The sequence below is a fragment of the Zingiber officinale genome, chromosome 3A (genome assembly GCF_018446385.1).
Source record: "Zingiber officinale cultivar Zhangliang chromosome 3A, Zo_v1.1, whole genome shotgun sequence".
Classification (NCBI taxonomy): domain Eukaryota; kingdom Viridiplantae; phylum Streptophyta; class Magnoliopsida; order Zingiberales; family Zingiberaceae; genus Zingiber; species Zingiber officinale.
The window spans coordinates 25,161,145-25,174,873 of NC_055990.1; the positions used below are offsets into that span (position 1 = coordinate 25,161,145).

At 38.9% G+C, this 13,729-nt stretch overlaps 1 protein-coding gene and 1 non-coding gene across 3 annotated transcripts; both read left to right on the forward strand.

Moving 5' to 3' along the window:
• The first annotated feature begins 397 nt into the window (after positions 1-397).
• Positions 398-9,330, forward strand: LOC122051475 (phosphatidylinositol transfer protein 3-like). 2 transcript variants are annotated; one of them, XM_042612631.1, is made up of 6 exons: positions 398-607; positions 1,806-1,873; positions 8,055-8,231; positions 8,307-8,405; positions 8,479-8,724; positions 8,795-9,330. In XM_042612631.1, exons 2-6 carry the CDS (start codon positions 1,823-1,825, stop codon positions 9,080-9,082), a joined length of 861 nt encoding a protein of 286 aa, XP_042468565.1. In that variant the 5' UTR covers positions 398-607; positions 1,806-1,822; the 3' UTR covers positions 9,083-9,330. The 2 variants fall into 2 exon arrangements, with proteins under 2 accessions (XP_042468565.1, XP_042468566.1); XM_042612632.1 differs by lacking the exon at positions 398-607 and adding an exon at positions 674-721.
• Positions 9,331-10,806: 1,476 nt separating this feature from the next.
• On the forward strand, positions 10,807-10,878 carry TRNAQ-UUG. The gene has a single exon. It is a non-coding gene; the product is annotated as a tRNA-Gln (tRNA).
• Positions 10,879-13,729: the final 2,851 nt, after the last annotated feature.

Genomic DNA, 13,729 nt, shown 5'->3' on the forward strand with positions numbered 1-13,729 from the left:
CTGTAAAAATTTAGAAGGCCAAGTGAAATGGCTAATACTCGATGAGTTGATGGGCTAAAATGTATTATTTTTCCTTTTTAAGAAAACCCCATTGGCCCGATCCACCTAACCCTACTTGCAACTTACTTTCAAACAAAAAACGTAGAATATTTTTTTCTCATTAGACAATTTGTTTACACTTTTGTAGCAAGTCGTGTGAGTTGATTCCGCTTCTTGACTAAGGATGCAGCTGGTTCACACTTTGGCAGCTGAGAGTCGTCCATCGACGGTGATTTGCCCGTCGACCAAATTTACTATTTTACCCATTTCTAATATAAAATTATCATGGACACCGACATTCTCTCGTGTGGTTTTCTGCTTTGTTTCTGTTCTCTGCGCCGACTCGTGATGCAAAAAGGTTGGAACCGCCAACCCAGATATTGATGTTATCGCAATTGCTGCCGCAGACCTTTGACCTCCCGACTCATGATGCAAGAATACCATGTCATAACCGGCTGATCCCGCCCGTGGGGGCTCTCTGCGCCGACTCGTGAGCGGAGAAGAAGACGACGCCCCTGCGGAAGAATCTATTCCCGATCCCATCTTCCTCTTCGTTGTCGTCGTCCAGGTAAGGCTTCCCGCTCTCTTGTTCTGTAGCCCTTCTCCCCTTTTAGTTGCTAGTCATTTTACTCGATTAGCCTGTGTGGATTTTGCTCGGTCCGGTCTTAAGTGGGGGTCTAAGGTCTGCTGCGTTTGGATAGATTTGGTGTGTTGACTCTTGATTTCTGTGGAGATCGTGTGATTTCGAGTGCAGTGGAGTCGATCCTGTGATTTCTGTCGTGATCGTGTGATTTTGCCTTTACAGGATCCGTTCCTGTTTTCGTTTGATTTATTGTTTTCCTCATCCGGTTCTTTTACCTCGATAACAACGCTTGCCGTCGGTTGTTCTATTTTGAAGTTTGTTTTCCTTGATCTTCTCTCCTGATTCATAGTTGTATCTAGAATCTGAAAATTTCGAGCAGAACTTTTGTGGCTTCTTTCTTGATCGCAGAATACATGAACGGGGTTTGATATGCTTATTTATCCATAGTTCTGAAACAATAACGACTGATGATTCTAGAGAAAAGTAGATCTTTGTGGAATGTTCACTGGAATAAACTTCAACTTATGGTTGGTTTTATTTGAAGCGAAACAATTTATCTGTCTAGAATATAGTTTTTAAAAATATTTATATTATTCTTTTTATTTTATTTGATGAGATGCAAAGATTTTTTTTCCCCCTTTGCCTGCTCGTAAAGGAGGAAGGTGAAGCTGATGAGGATGTGGGGAAAGCAGTGAAGGTGGAGGCTACGGTTAAGGAGGAAATTTAGGAAAGCATTGTACTTGCAATAAATGGATTCTCAATACATTTCCATCCTATCTTAACCTCTTTTTCCTTATTTGAGAAACATTCCGTGGGGCAAATGCTAAATGAGAAACTGTCACACTTGCTCCACAAGCTATTGCTTTCAACGCTTTAGTCATTTGTTTTTCTTTTCTGTGCTGTGCAGAACAACAAAAATAATAAACCATGAGTCTTAACTATTTGGAATAGAGGAATATGCATATGTTAATCTGTTTAGCCTGCCCTTTTGGGTTGGATACGTGGATCTTTGCATCTATATACTGAGAAGAATTCTGAACAATCTTCCGGTGATTGAATATGATCTTCATCATCGAGCAAGGGATTGTTGTTTTGTTATGCGCTAGAGAAAATGTAGAAGTTATACACTGCCAATTGATACAGATATTCTCAACAGTAGTGTGATTAATCATCTCCTCGTCAGGTTCATATTTCAGAAGAATGCGGAATTCGCATAAAGAGAAAGATGATGAGGCTATCAAAGAACAAAAGGTAGGCAGATCTAACAGATCCAATTATTGTTTTGTGCACTTATCTGCAACGTTATCATCATATTATTTGTGATATTTTTATCTGCTTATCGTCTTTTTATTTGTGATATGTATATATATTGGTTTCATGTGTCTGTTCCATCATCTTCATATACTACAAATGATGATACGATTATCTGGTTTGACAGTGATTGTATAGGTAACATATAGTTAGATATGAATACTCATGCCACAATCCAATTAGATAAGAGAATTAATACAGTAATTTATCAAGTCCAACCATACACTTAAAATGCTTAAGCCCAAGTCAATATTAGCTTACTCATTAAGTTTATGAAACATCGTGATCAATCTATTAACACACCATGTAAGATTAAACTGAGGTGTTATAGTCTCCCAGTCAATAACTGAAGTTCAATTCATACTTCAAAATCATTCTTAAGGCAGTGTATGGTCCAAAGTGTTAGACCAGTAGTACACATGCACCTCTTACACACCACACCATGTTTAAGATTAGGGCCAGTTTAATGCCAATTGTCACAACCCAAACATGAAAAAAAAAGGGCAGTCCGATGCACGAAACTCCCGCCATGTGGGGTCCCGGGGAAGGATCCATTGTACGCAGCCTTATCTTGCTTTTTGCAAGAGGCTGTTTCCAAGATTCCCGAACCCTGGAAACAGCCTCTTGCAAAAAGCAAGATAAGACTGCATACAATGGATCCTTCCCCGAACCCCGCATGGCGGTAGCTTCGTGCACCCTTTTTTTTCATGTTTGGGTTGTGACAATTGGCATTAAACTGGCCCAAACATGAAAGAATTAATATTAATTTGGCAGGTTTAACCACTAGGTCAAAAAGCTGAGTCTAGAATCTCTAGATCAAAATGTTTAACTCCAAATAATAGTTACTCAGTTATCCTCTTCATGTCGGATAACCCGATGAGGTGTGTGCTAAAACATATTTCGCAAACGTGCACAATGGAACACAAAAACAGTATAATAATTCTAAATTCTTACATCACACGCACCACATGTATACGGGGATAAACATGATCATAAAACAAAATTTTATGAAAATGAATTTAAACTGGTTATAACTGACGGATGACGTGGAGTGGAAATTGCATCAACCAAGCAACCCTATCGAAACCTTGCCTCTATTCGTGTCCACACCAAGCAATCTTTGAGACAACTTCGGAAGTCACGAATTCCGTCTTTGTGAAAGGTACTACCCAAAGTTCTGTCTTTGTGAAAGGTACTAGCCTTGGGTTTGAAGACTAAGTTTGGTGCCTAACGACATACGCAACCAATTGACACCAAACAGAAAGAGACCTTGGCGAAAGTGACACCAGAGTTGACACCTAGAATCGGCAACAATCTTTGTTGTTTGGTTGGTGTGGAGTTACTGCTGGTGGTGACCTCTTGGCTGGCAGCAAGCAATCAAGGCCAGTGACATAACCACAGCCGGCAGAGCCGGCTGTTGGGCGGCAGCGCATACGGACAGGAAGGGTAGCAGCACCTTGGGCGGCTGCGGGGGCTTCCGGTGGGGTCACAACCTCGTCAGGTGGATGGTGGTGGCCAAGAGGCCCAACGGCGGGGCTGCCGACATCAGGTTGAGTGTGACGGCGGAACAAAGGGGTTGTTGTTGGTGCAATTTGCACTAATGATCTAACTCAGTTTTTGATGAATGACAAGTGGATTAAAGTTAAGAGTATTTGTAGTCTAATTGCTTTGCCAAGTGTGCAGGAGTTGACAGGTCTGGAGGACCTGACACCAGACTGAAATCCAACTAGGTCTGCGGGACCTAACAACTAGCGGGAAAACCTAGTAGGTCAAAAGCAAGTCAAACGACTGTAGTTGGTAAGTAAAAGTTAAGCAACTGGAGGAGAGATCTAGTGAGGGCGCGTTCCCGGTTGAGTGATCAGTAGGCGTCAGTCTAGCTTAGATCCATTTGGGAAACATAAGCTGAGACCTTGACTAGATCTTGGTCTCAGTGAAACAGAATCTAATTACTATTATTATCTTATCCTGCTAACTTTGTTTTGCAGGATAGACTAACTCTTTTTTTTAAGGAAAGAGAAGGCTGCAAAAGAGTGGTCCGGGTGCTCGGAAGGGATCCGGGCACCTGGAGTTGGTTTGGGTGCCCCGACCAGTTTCAACCAGGAGGGTGCTTAGCCAGGCACCTCGGCAGTCCGGGCGTCCAGAGTTGGTCCAGGTGTTCAGATCAAAAACTTCATCTAGAAGTTGAGTTGGAGCGCGATGAATGGCCGAGCCCACGTCAACAGTCCAAGCGCCCGGAGGTGGATAAACTTTGCGGATGAAGTTTCGACAAGAGCTCGTCATGTAAACACAGTCCAGTAGCCCAAGGGGCGATCCAAGCTCTCGGACGGGGCTATAAAAGCAACCTTCGACCCGCAGGTTCAGAACAACATTTGTTACGACTTTCATATTTGTGCGCTACTCTGAAAAGGCTTCAACGACACTGAAAGGCTGCACCGAAGTTCGAAGAACGAAGACTTCTCTAAATTTGCTTTTTATTTGTCGATAATGTTATACAGCTATTCTACTTAAGTTTGTAAATCCATTACGAAGTGATAGTGATTGCCCATCGAAAGCACTCTCACATGTGGGTCTTGGAGTATTAGTTGTCGAAGGTTTTGAACTTAGTAAAACTACTTGTGTTAGCGTGTGCTTTTGTTGTCTCTCTTTTCGGCTGCGTGACTTGTTTTAAATCGCGATTTTCTATTAACGTTATTCCCCCCCCCCCCCCCCCTCTTTCTAGCATATTTACGGTCCTACAGTTGTCCCCTTTGTTTGGTTGGCGGCAAAGAGAGAAGAGGGAGAGAGAATAAAACCTAACGATTAGGTTTTAATCAAAAGAGAGTTAATTTTCTCTCCTATCTAATCTCACTTATAGATCCCTTATCAGGATAAAGGAGCAAGTTCAAAATCCGCATCCATTAACTCACAACTCATACCAATAGCCTTAAGTTTGGTTCAAGGCCAAACCAGGTTGGGTTCAAAACCAAAACCCTTGGTTCGATAACCAAATCCCCTTTTAATTAAAACCAAATCAGTTGGTTAATAATTAAACCAAAGAGGGTTCATCTTGTCTTCAAAAGATGTGGTCCATTCGCGCTTTCGTTGTGTCAAACACTTTTTTTTAGATTTGCCCTTCGTCTGTCCAACCTGACTCAATCTCTCTCATCTAAGAATCCAATTATCAAACTCGTTTAAGTCTTTCGGATAAACTCGTAGTACGTGTGCCCTAATAAGTTCTCGATTATGTTGGCCTAATTAACCATTTGATTACGAATAGTACAAGTGGCATCTAATAGTACATCATGATCCCTAATTAACCAAAAAATCAACGGTTGATTCCAGAACCACTTCTGAAACCTTTCAGCAGTTAGAATGAGTCGTGCTTCGTTCCTTTCACTCGTCTTATACTCATTTGGTTCAGGACATGATCTATGTGTCAATCCCCATTAGGCTTATTACGTCACACCTAACCCAAATAATACTTCCTCGTCATGTAAATTCAAATTATCAGACATGTGTAGTACTATATTCTTAACATGCGTTACTTTGACCAAAAACCTTGAGTAATAATCTTAACCAGTGGTCAAGTATATTGGTAGAATCGACTCTAGAGTTTCGATCTTTGGCAATATACAAACCAGACTTGATGTTTGGAAGAACGAAGTCTAGTCATGATTAGATGACTAGCAAGGGTAAGTCCTAACCGAAAGTTGGGGAAATGAGAAGCCTACTAAGTGACTAATCATAACTGAAGGTTAGGTAAGGGGAAGTCTTGATGAGTGAAGTCAGATCCTAATGAGTGAAACTAGGTGGTGGAAATCCTAGTCAGTTCTAGTGAGTGAAGCTAAGTGGTGGAAGTCCTGGTGAGTGAAGCTAGGTGGTGAAAGTTCTGATGAGTGAAGCCAAAAAATGAAAGTCCTAGTGAGTAAAGCTAGGCCCTAGTGAGTGAACCTAGGTGGTAGAAGTCCTGGTGAGTGAAGCCAGATAATGGAAGTCTTAGTGAGTGAAGCTAGATAATCCTAAGGGGAGATAACACTAGGTAATGAGAAATCTTGAAAAAGTAAACTCCAAGCATGTCACTTTCGGTCGACTGGACCAACGAATTCTTAATACTGCTAACACGGTTTTACTTTACTATTTTATATCTATTGTGCTAATTCAGTGTTACAGTTAAGTCTTAGTAGATCAGACACTAAGTAGGATTAGAAAAAGTCCAAACAGGTATAGAGAACCAGATGTTTGGGGAGGTAAGCACTGGAGGACAGAGATACAGTGAGGACGAGCCCAGTAGGGTTGTAGGTGTTGGTCTAGCTTAAATCCATTTTAGAAGTTTTAAGCTGAGATTGTGATTAGATCCTGGTCTTGATAAGATAGATCTAATTAATAATGTTGTCTTATTTTATTGTGCTAACTATGTTTTGCAGGATATATTTGTTATTTGAACTAATAGGCTTTTGCGGGAGTTAAGTACAAAAATCAGCCTCGAATGAACTGTATCCGAAGTGCCTCAGAGCTGTGGGGAGGCACCCTCACGGAGATAAAGTTTGCACTGCGAGGAGGCGCCCTGGAGTGCGCTGGAGACGCCTCGGAGGTGCATTGGAGGCACCTCAGAGCGCTTGGAGGGGCCCTTACGTGGATAAAGACCGCAGGTGTCGGAGTTGATCAAAGCCGAAGTTTACGAGATAAACTTTGAGGTCCAAGGCGTCTCGGATGAGGTTGGAGGCGCCCTCAACATCCTTTAAAAGCCATGTTCAACCCGCACAAAGAATCAATTGATATACAACGTGTTTACGTGCTTCCTCGACCATCCAGCTCCGATCATACAATACTTCTCTGCCGCATTCAAGTCTCAACGACGTGTCTCAACAATGCAAGAACGACACAACACCGCTACGTACTCAAACGAGCCTAGACTTGGGTAACGTGTTGTTTTTTTATTCTTGCGTTCTTTTTGCACATCATATTCGAAAGTTGGTAGTCTTGTTACCAACTTATTTTTTGTAAAGAAGCGCTTGATTAGTGGATTACCCATCGGAAAGGTCCGAAAGACCTGGGTCTGGGAGTAGGAGTCGCTAAATGCTCTGAACCAAGTAAAATTGATCGTGTTGATTTTGTTTTTCCAGTTTTAGTTGTTTACTTTCGCCGTGCACTTAGTTTTATAAAAAAAAATAAACGAGTTTCAAATACACGTGATTACATGATATACATCTCTTCACAAGTAGCGGCGTATCATTTATTGGCTATCCAAACACCTTTGGACACTTCGATTTATCCCCAATTATCCCATGTCCACATCTTTAAGAGATGTTTAATCAAGATGTCAAAGTATAAGACTAAGATGACTTGAAAACTCAAGTAGAAGAAAACTTGCACTCGAGCTACAGTAAGAGCTTCATTGGCATATCCATATATGTAGAGAATCATATGAAGTCTTACAGATCATTCCAATGAACTAGTTACCATAACTAGCATTCACATTTAACTCTCGACATCTCAATGTCTCTAGCCAGTGAGGAACAGGGCTGCGTGGTTCCCAAGGAGTATAACCGTGCTAGTCTCACATAATCGATGATGTCTGAACATTCATAATTACATATGTTGAGATGCTCACTAGTATCCAATCATAAGTTCTCTCATGCTATGAATCGTATTGTGGGCATTCATTAAATGAGTTTAAGATTCAATCATATATATAAAATATGTATACTCAAATAGTGAATCTTTATTTATTCAATAAATAGTATATACCATAAGGTCATTGTCTTAAGGCATCTCTTAGATATAATACTTTATCAGTGCATAAGTTTTTCATGCAAGACTGAAGTTTATTGGTCTGCAAGGTAAGATGTCGCAACTCATAAGTTGAACTTTCTTGTATTTGGTGCCAATGTTGACATTTGGATTGAATTTAATGAAGTACAGTTGGTTGGCAAATCAAGTCAATCATCACCAACTACTTCAATTACTTTTCCAACCAGAAAAATCTGTTACTTATCAACAGTGGCACAAATTTTAAATTATTACTTTTCCAGACAACTTGAAGACCACTTTCATATGAAATTGAATGCAAATGGACAATTTCAGGAAGTCATTTAAGCTGTTCTTTTCCTAATTTTCTATTCTGTTCCCAATCAAACAACAGATTAAAGATCTCCGTGCAGCAATTGGACCCTTGTCCGGGCGGGCTTCCATGTTCTGCGATGATTTATGTCTGGCGAGATACTTGGAAGCTAGGAACTGGAATGTTGATAAGGCGAAGAAAATGTTGCAAGATACACTCAAGTGGAGAGCAACTTACAAACCTGAAGAAATTCGTTGGGTGAGCTAAACTTCAGCTAGTTTGACAAATATTTGCAGAAGTACAGTTTTCTCGCTGTCTTACCGGTTATTTCAGCATGAAATTGCCAGAGAAGGTGAAACTGGGAAAGTGTATCGAGCAGATTTCCATGACCGAGATGGGCGAACTGTACTTGTACTGAGACCAGGGAAACAAGTGCGTCATTGAACATATCACTTATGTGAGCACACATTCATGTAGTTATTGTATATAACTGTGGTTGTTGCAGAACACATCGTCGCAAGACAATCAACTCAGGCATCTGGTGTATCTCCTAGAGAATGCCATCATCAACTTATCCGAGGACCAAAAGCAAATGATTTGGTTAATAGACTTTACTGGATGGTCATTGACCAACTCAGTCCCTATTCGGACTGCTCGAGAAACAGCACACATTTTGCAGAGCCACTACCCTGAGAGGCTCGGAGCTGCTTACTTGTATAACCCTCCTAGGATTTTCGAAACATTTTGGAAGGTCCGAGCCTCCTTAATTTGCCTACTCTTTGGTACTGTGATATCTAACAATTGTGTTTCTGCGCACACAGATAGTCAAATATTTCTTGGACCCCAAAACATTTCAGAAAGTGAAGTTTGTGTACCTAAAGAACGAGGAAAGTGTGACACTCTTCACAAAGAACTTTGAACCCGAGGTGCTACCTGAAGATTACGGAGGAAAGAGTAAAACGCAATACAACTACGAGGAGTTCTCCAAGTTGATGATGAAGGATGACATTAAGGCTGCTGCGATTTGGGGATTGGATGATAAGCATGCCTCCTTGTCTGGTCATCGTGTTGCACCAGAACCTGAACATTGCGCCGCACAAGCAACTTGAGTTAGACTACCTTGAAGTCTCACATCAACGTCCTAAGTATTGACATTCTACTCTGTTGATAATGTGGGCCATTAGTTAAGCGCTTATAAACTATGAAACATTGGTTCAATTAGTCTTCAAGAGATCAAATAAGGCTGGCCGGGAAGAATGCTTCGACATATCATCTTGTTTCATGTTCGAGTGATGATGTTTATCATAAATCTTGCACTGCATTAAGTTATATATGGATAAGACATTTAGATAATTCATATGCCAAGTATCCCTAGTAGGCATTTAATTTAAATCTTATTATCGTTCGATGGTCGCCGGTATGTTTCCACCAGAATGTGGTGCTTCTGCAGAAGGTGAGATGAAATGTCTCCTTTCCCTCAAAAGGGTGGTCAGTGTAGGTGGAGTCGAGCAGAGGTTAAAGACTCGTAATTGTACCTTGTGTGGAGGAGACTTATCCCTGTATTGAGCAACTATAAGCTAGTCCATCTGTGCATTTATCATCTAACTCTTCTGATGGAAATCCTTACTGTTACGTTTTCATGGGATACCCAATTAACTAGTGGGTGGTATATTTGTTATAATGGATGGACGTATGTTCTCGGAAAAAAAATCTCTTACATTCTAGAACGTGTAAACATAAGATGCTGGATTTTATGATCATCTGTGCGAGCACTTTCAGATTTACCCTCCCTGATAGGACCAAACCAATCATCTGATTCAATGTTACTTGCTTTATCACACCATCCCCTATCACAGCATTACAGCCAATAGCCAAAAAACCTGATCGATCACCCTTCTTTCAGTTGTTTTGTTGATACACAAAAATCAAGAAATGAAAAAATGTGACTATATAGTCTACCAGATGTATTTCTCTCTTGCTTAGACTATAGTGATCCAATTCCTCGCATCGTGTTACATTTACCATGAAGCTGAGTCAATACCTGTGATTTTCAGGTGGATATTGTTGTAGGGCAAGTGCTGGAAACTAGCTAGTTCTGAACAAGTGATGAATTGAAGGCTCTTGAGGAAATGTCTAGGTGCATGCATGTCATTGCTTCTTTGTAGTTTTCATTATACACACCCACAGAATATTCACATAGATTGTTCCTATTAAATTCTTTTATTATTATTATCTGATTGACATGCTTATTTGGTTTCTCCGATCCTTCACAGGCTAGAAAATCTTCTCAACTCAATTAATTAGCTTTGTGCCAAAGGCTGTATCGGGAAGGTTTGGCTTGTGTCCGTAGGCTCCCTACTTTTTTTCTGATTGGTTGTGAAATAATATCATCTGTGTTTATTTATGTGAATTATGTAATAATGACTATAATCTCCAGGGCATTCTTTTTTAATAATATTAAATGTGATAGTGTTATTCCACTCTGAAATTCTCCAGTTGTATTACAGTCATACCGATCTTAAACTAGGCATCATTTAGGGCATCTGCATTGGGAAGTTAGAAGCTCTTTGAGATATTTGTGAAATAAAAAAAGGTGAAGAAAAAACTCAAATTATTATGGATTCAAAGTTTGAGGTTTGTAATTTAAGAGTAGTGAAACTTACTCTTTTATCTTAAAATTAATAATGAGTGAGACTATAAAAAAAAAAATTGTAGGAAGGTTTTTTTTTAATAGGAAGAGTAATAAGTTCTTATATTTTTGACGTGGTATATTGAAGAATCATTCCTCTAGAATTTAAATATCCATAATCTTAGTAAATCAACATTTGCAAACGGTTCTATGGTGTAGTGGTTAGCACTCTGGACTTTGAATCCAGCGACCTGGGTTCGAATCCCGGTAGGACCTTCTTTTTGTCCCCTTCTTCCTAATTAATTTTTAAACACTGCAAAATAAAATGTCACGTGAAGATAAAGTTAGAGATGTTGCCATGGTATAAAGTTAACAAATCCGTGAATCCATAATTCTATCCTCCAGCGTCTAACGTAGTCACTGGTCTACGTGGAAACCATGTTATTCTACTCCACTAATTCTATCCTCATCCAAAACTTTTAATTAATCTATAAAAAAAAAATATAGCTAGTTTCATAAATAGCTTGGTTCGTAATGATATCACATAATTAAAAGATGTTTGACTTTGAATCGTCTGTTATGTTTAATAGCTAATAAAAACATTTTATAGCATCAGACCCGTCATTCCAGTGCTGGTTAGAATAAGGGTTCCTTCACCTTAAAATAGGCCTGATAAAAATATTTGCTATTTTAGTTTCAAAAACTTGTGTTTAATATTTAATATTTCTTTTCTATTATACCAGATCTAAAGTCTAAACCGACAAACTTTGGGGAAATGTAAATTCAACGTGTTTTAAATTAAACACTGGGGATCAGAATGAAAGCGTAGATCCATGAATTGCCAGGAGATCAGGATGCCAACAGTGACCCGACACTTGGACATCAATCGTAATCTTTAATTTAATTTACAAAACTGCCCTTCTTGTCCATACTTTCTGTTTCTGTGAATATTATATTATTATGCGGTCGTTTCTTTTGAAGGTTGGACTTTGGAGGAGTGCGTGCCGACGAAGCGGGGAGTTTACTCGTGACTTTATTCGCCACTCAGTTGGCATGATACTTTTTAGTTGTATCGTAGTATTAATGTGTAATTTTTTAAATATAATAATATTTATAAACTAAAAAAATTAAAAAAATATATTAATATATTCATACGTTAATGGTAATGTTAATGTCCTTGTCGGAACATCCGTATTCTGACTTTAGAATTTAGGATTAATAATTATTACAATATAAATATATTTAAGATGAATTTAAACTTTATATAAGGTAAAAATTCTCAAATGGAAAAGTTACTTACATGCTACAACCTATAAAAACATAAGCCGTCGATTTAAATTGGACCGTCAGATTGATCCTCTTCATTAAACAATTTAAATGAATTGAATTGAAATTTTATCAACTCAGGTTCATCGTGATCCGACTCATCTAGGCCTATGACCCACATGGATCGGCCCATAACAGACTTGGATTGGTCCGTGAATTGAGAAACTCATGTAAATTAAATTTATATCAATTTATTATCTTTTTTATTATAATTTTAAAATAAAAATAGTACTTTTCTAAGTACTGGTTTGTATTTATTTATATTTAAAATATATATTTATTGATACATTTAATTGATAAAATCTTTCCAAACTAAAACATTGAAGATATGAAATATTTTTTAATTTTTTTAAAAAAAAAATGATAGGTTCGCGGGTTGACCCGCCAAATCCGTAACCCGCCTTGAATTGGGTTGGGTTAAAAATTCCCAACCCACTAAGTTGATAGGTCAACTCATCTTGCCCCACCAAATAATTGGCTCATTATGGACCAACTCGCTCCGCTATGGGTTGATCCATCTAAGAATTTTATGAAAAATTATCATAATTTTAATGATTTAACATGAGTTTAAAATTTAAAATATATAATATTAAAAAACTATTTACTAATTTAATTAAAATTATTTAAACTTCACTAGAACTACCTTTAAAATATTTATAGAAGCTATTTTAATATATTAATATTGAAATATTCTAATCTTAAATTCAAAATCTTAAAACACGTTATAAATGTAACATCTAGATAATATAAATTTTAAATCTTAAATTCATCTTGATAATTTATTAACTAGATGAAGATCTCGCTCCTCTCTATAAAATAAATCAAATCAAGGAAGGGGTCTCTGACAATGACCTTTCGATACTCAACTTAGAAACAATAGTAAGAAGGAAAATCGAAAAAATGAGATGAATCTTATCTTTCTTCGTACCTAGTATACACTTTTATACCTTTCTTAGTGACCTTCTATCTTCTTCTGTTTAATGATATTAATTATCAACATAAGACATCTTTGTCTTGACTTCTTCGCATCAAATGATAGATGGAGTGTTGTCTTTTATTTTCTCTTCTAAGTATCTGTCTTTTCCTCTTTTATTATTTTATCGGTTCATTATTAATACATACAATGTCAATGTCATATCCCGAGGCGAATGGGTGGCCCGCTTAGCCCTCCCTCCTATCGACCAGGCTGATCGGACATTGGTTCATCCAAACGACGGATCAAATAGTGGCTCCTCCGATCGGCTACTGTAGCCACTTCTCGCTCGGGTCGGCCTAGCTTAAGCCATGGTGTTACGCCTTAACTTTGACCTACACCGTGGCAGTTGACTCGTGTCAGGTAGGCTCCTCTTTATCACCACATCACAAGCCTCCCCCTTTAATCGAAGGAGGCTGTAACTCTGACTAATTGGACAGTTGGTGCCTTAGGAGATTTTCCAAGTCCGATCGGACTGTGTTCAGTCCTTAATCGTTGATCGACCCACAAGACAACGTCATTCGGCTTCATTGGCTGTGTTGTGCCTATAGATCTATCGGGCCGTGGCTGGGGCGGATGGTGCCTAAGACGTTCAGCCCTGTGATCTGTCCTCTGTAACGCTCGGGACGATAGGAAGCACTGACCCGTCCCCTGTACCGGCCGGAACAATGGGAAACAAAACTTGGCGGCTAAACTTCCTTTCCTTGTGCATCCTTGGGCGAGCATAGTCGTGGCTAACATCATCCAAATTCTCAAAGACCGTGCAAAATCCTGATAATTATGGACAAGCACGCGACCATACCTTTTTAATTAAGTTCATTAAATGTT

What these genes read in the sequence shown, in the direction of transcription:
- LOC122051475 (XM_042612631.1), top strand. Translation starts at nt 1,823, where the DNA reads ATGCGGAATTCGCATAAAGAGAAAGATGATGAGGCTATCAAAGAACAA. An exon ending in AGGCTATCAAAGAACAAAAG is followed by an intron (nt 1,874 to 8,054) that starts GTAGGCAGATCT and finishes ATCAAACAACAG; the next exon opens with ATTAAAGATCTCCGTGCAGC. An exon ending in TACTGAGACCAGGGAAACAA is followed by an intron (nt 8,406 to 8,478) that starts GTGCGTCATTGA and finishes TGGTTGTTGCAG; the next exon opens with AACACATCGTCGCAAGACAA.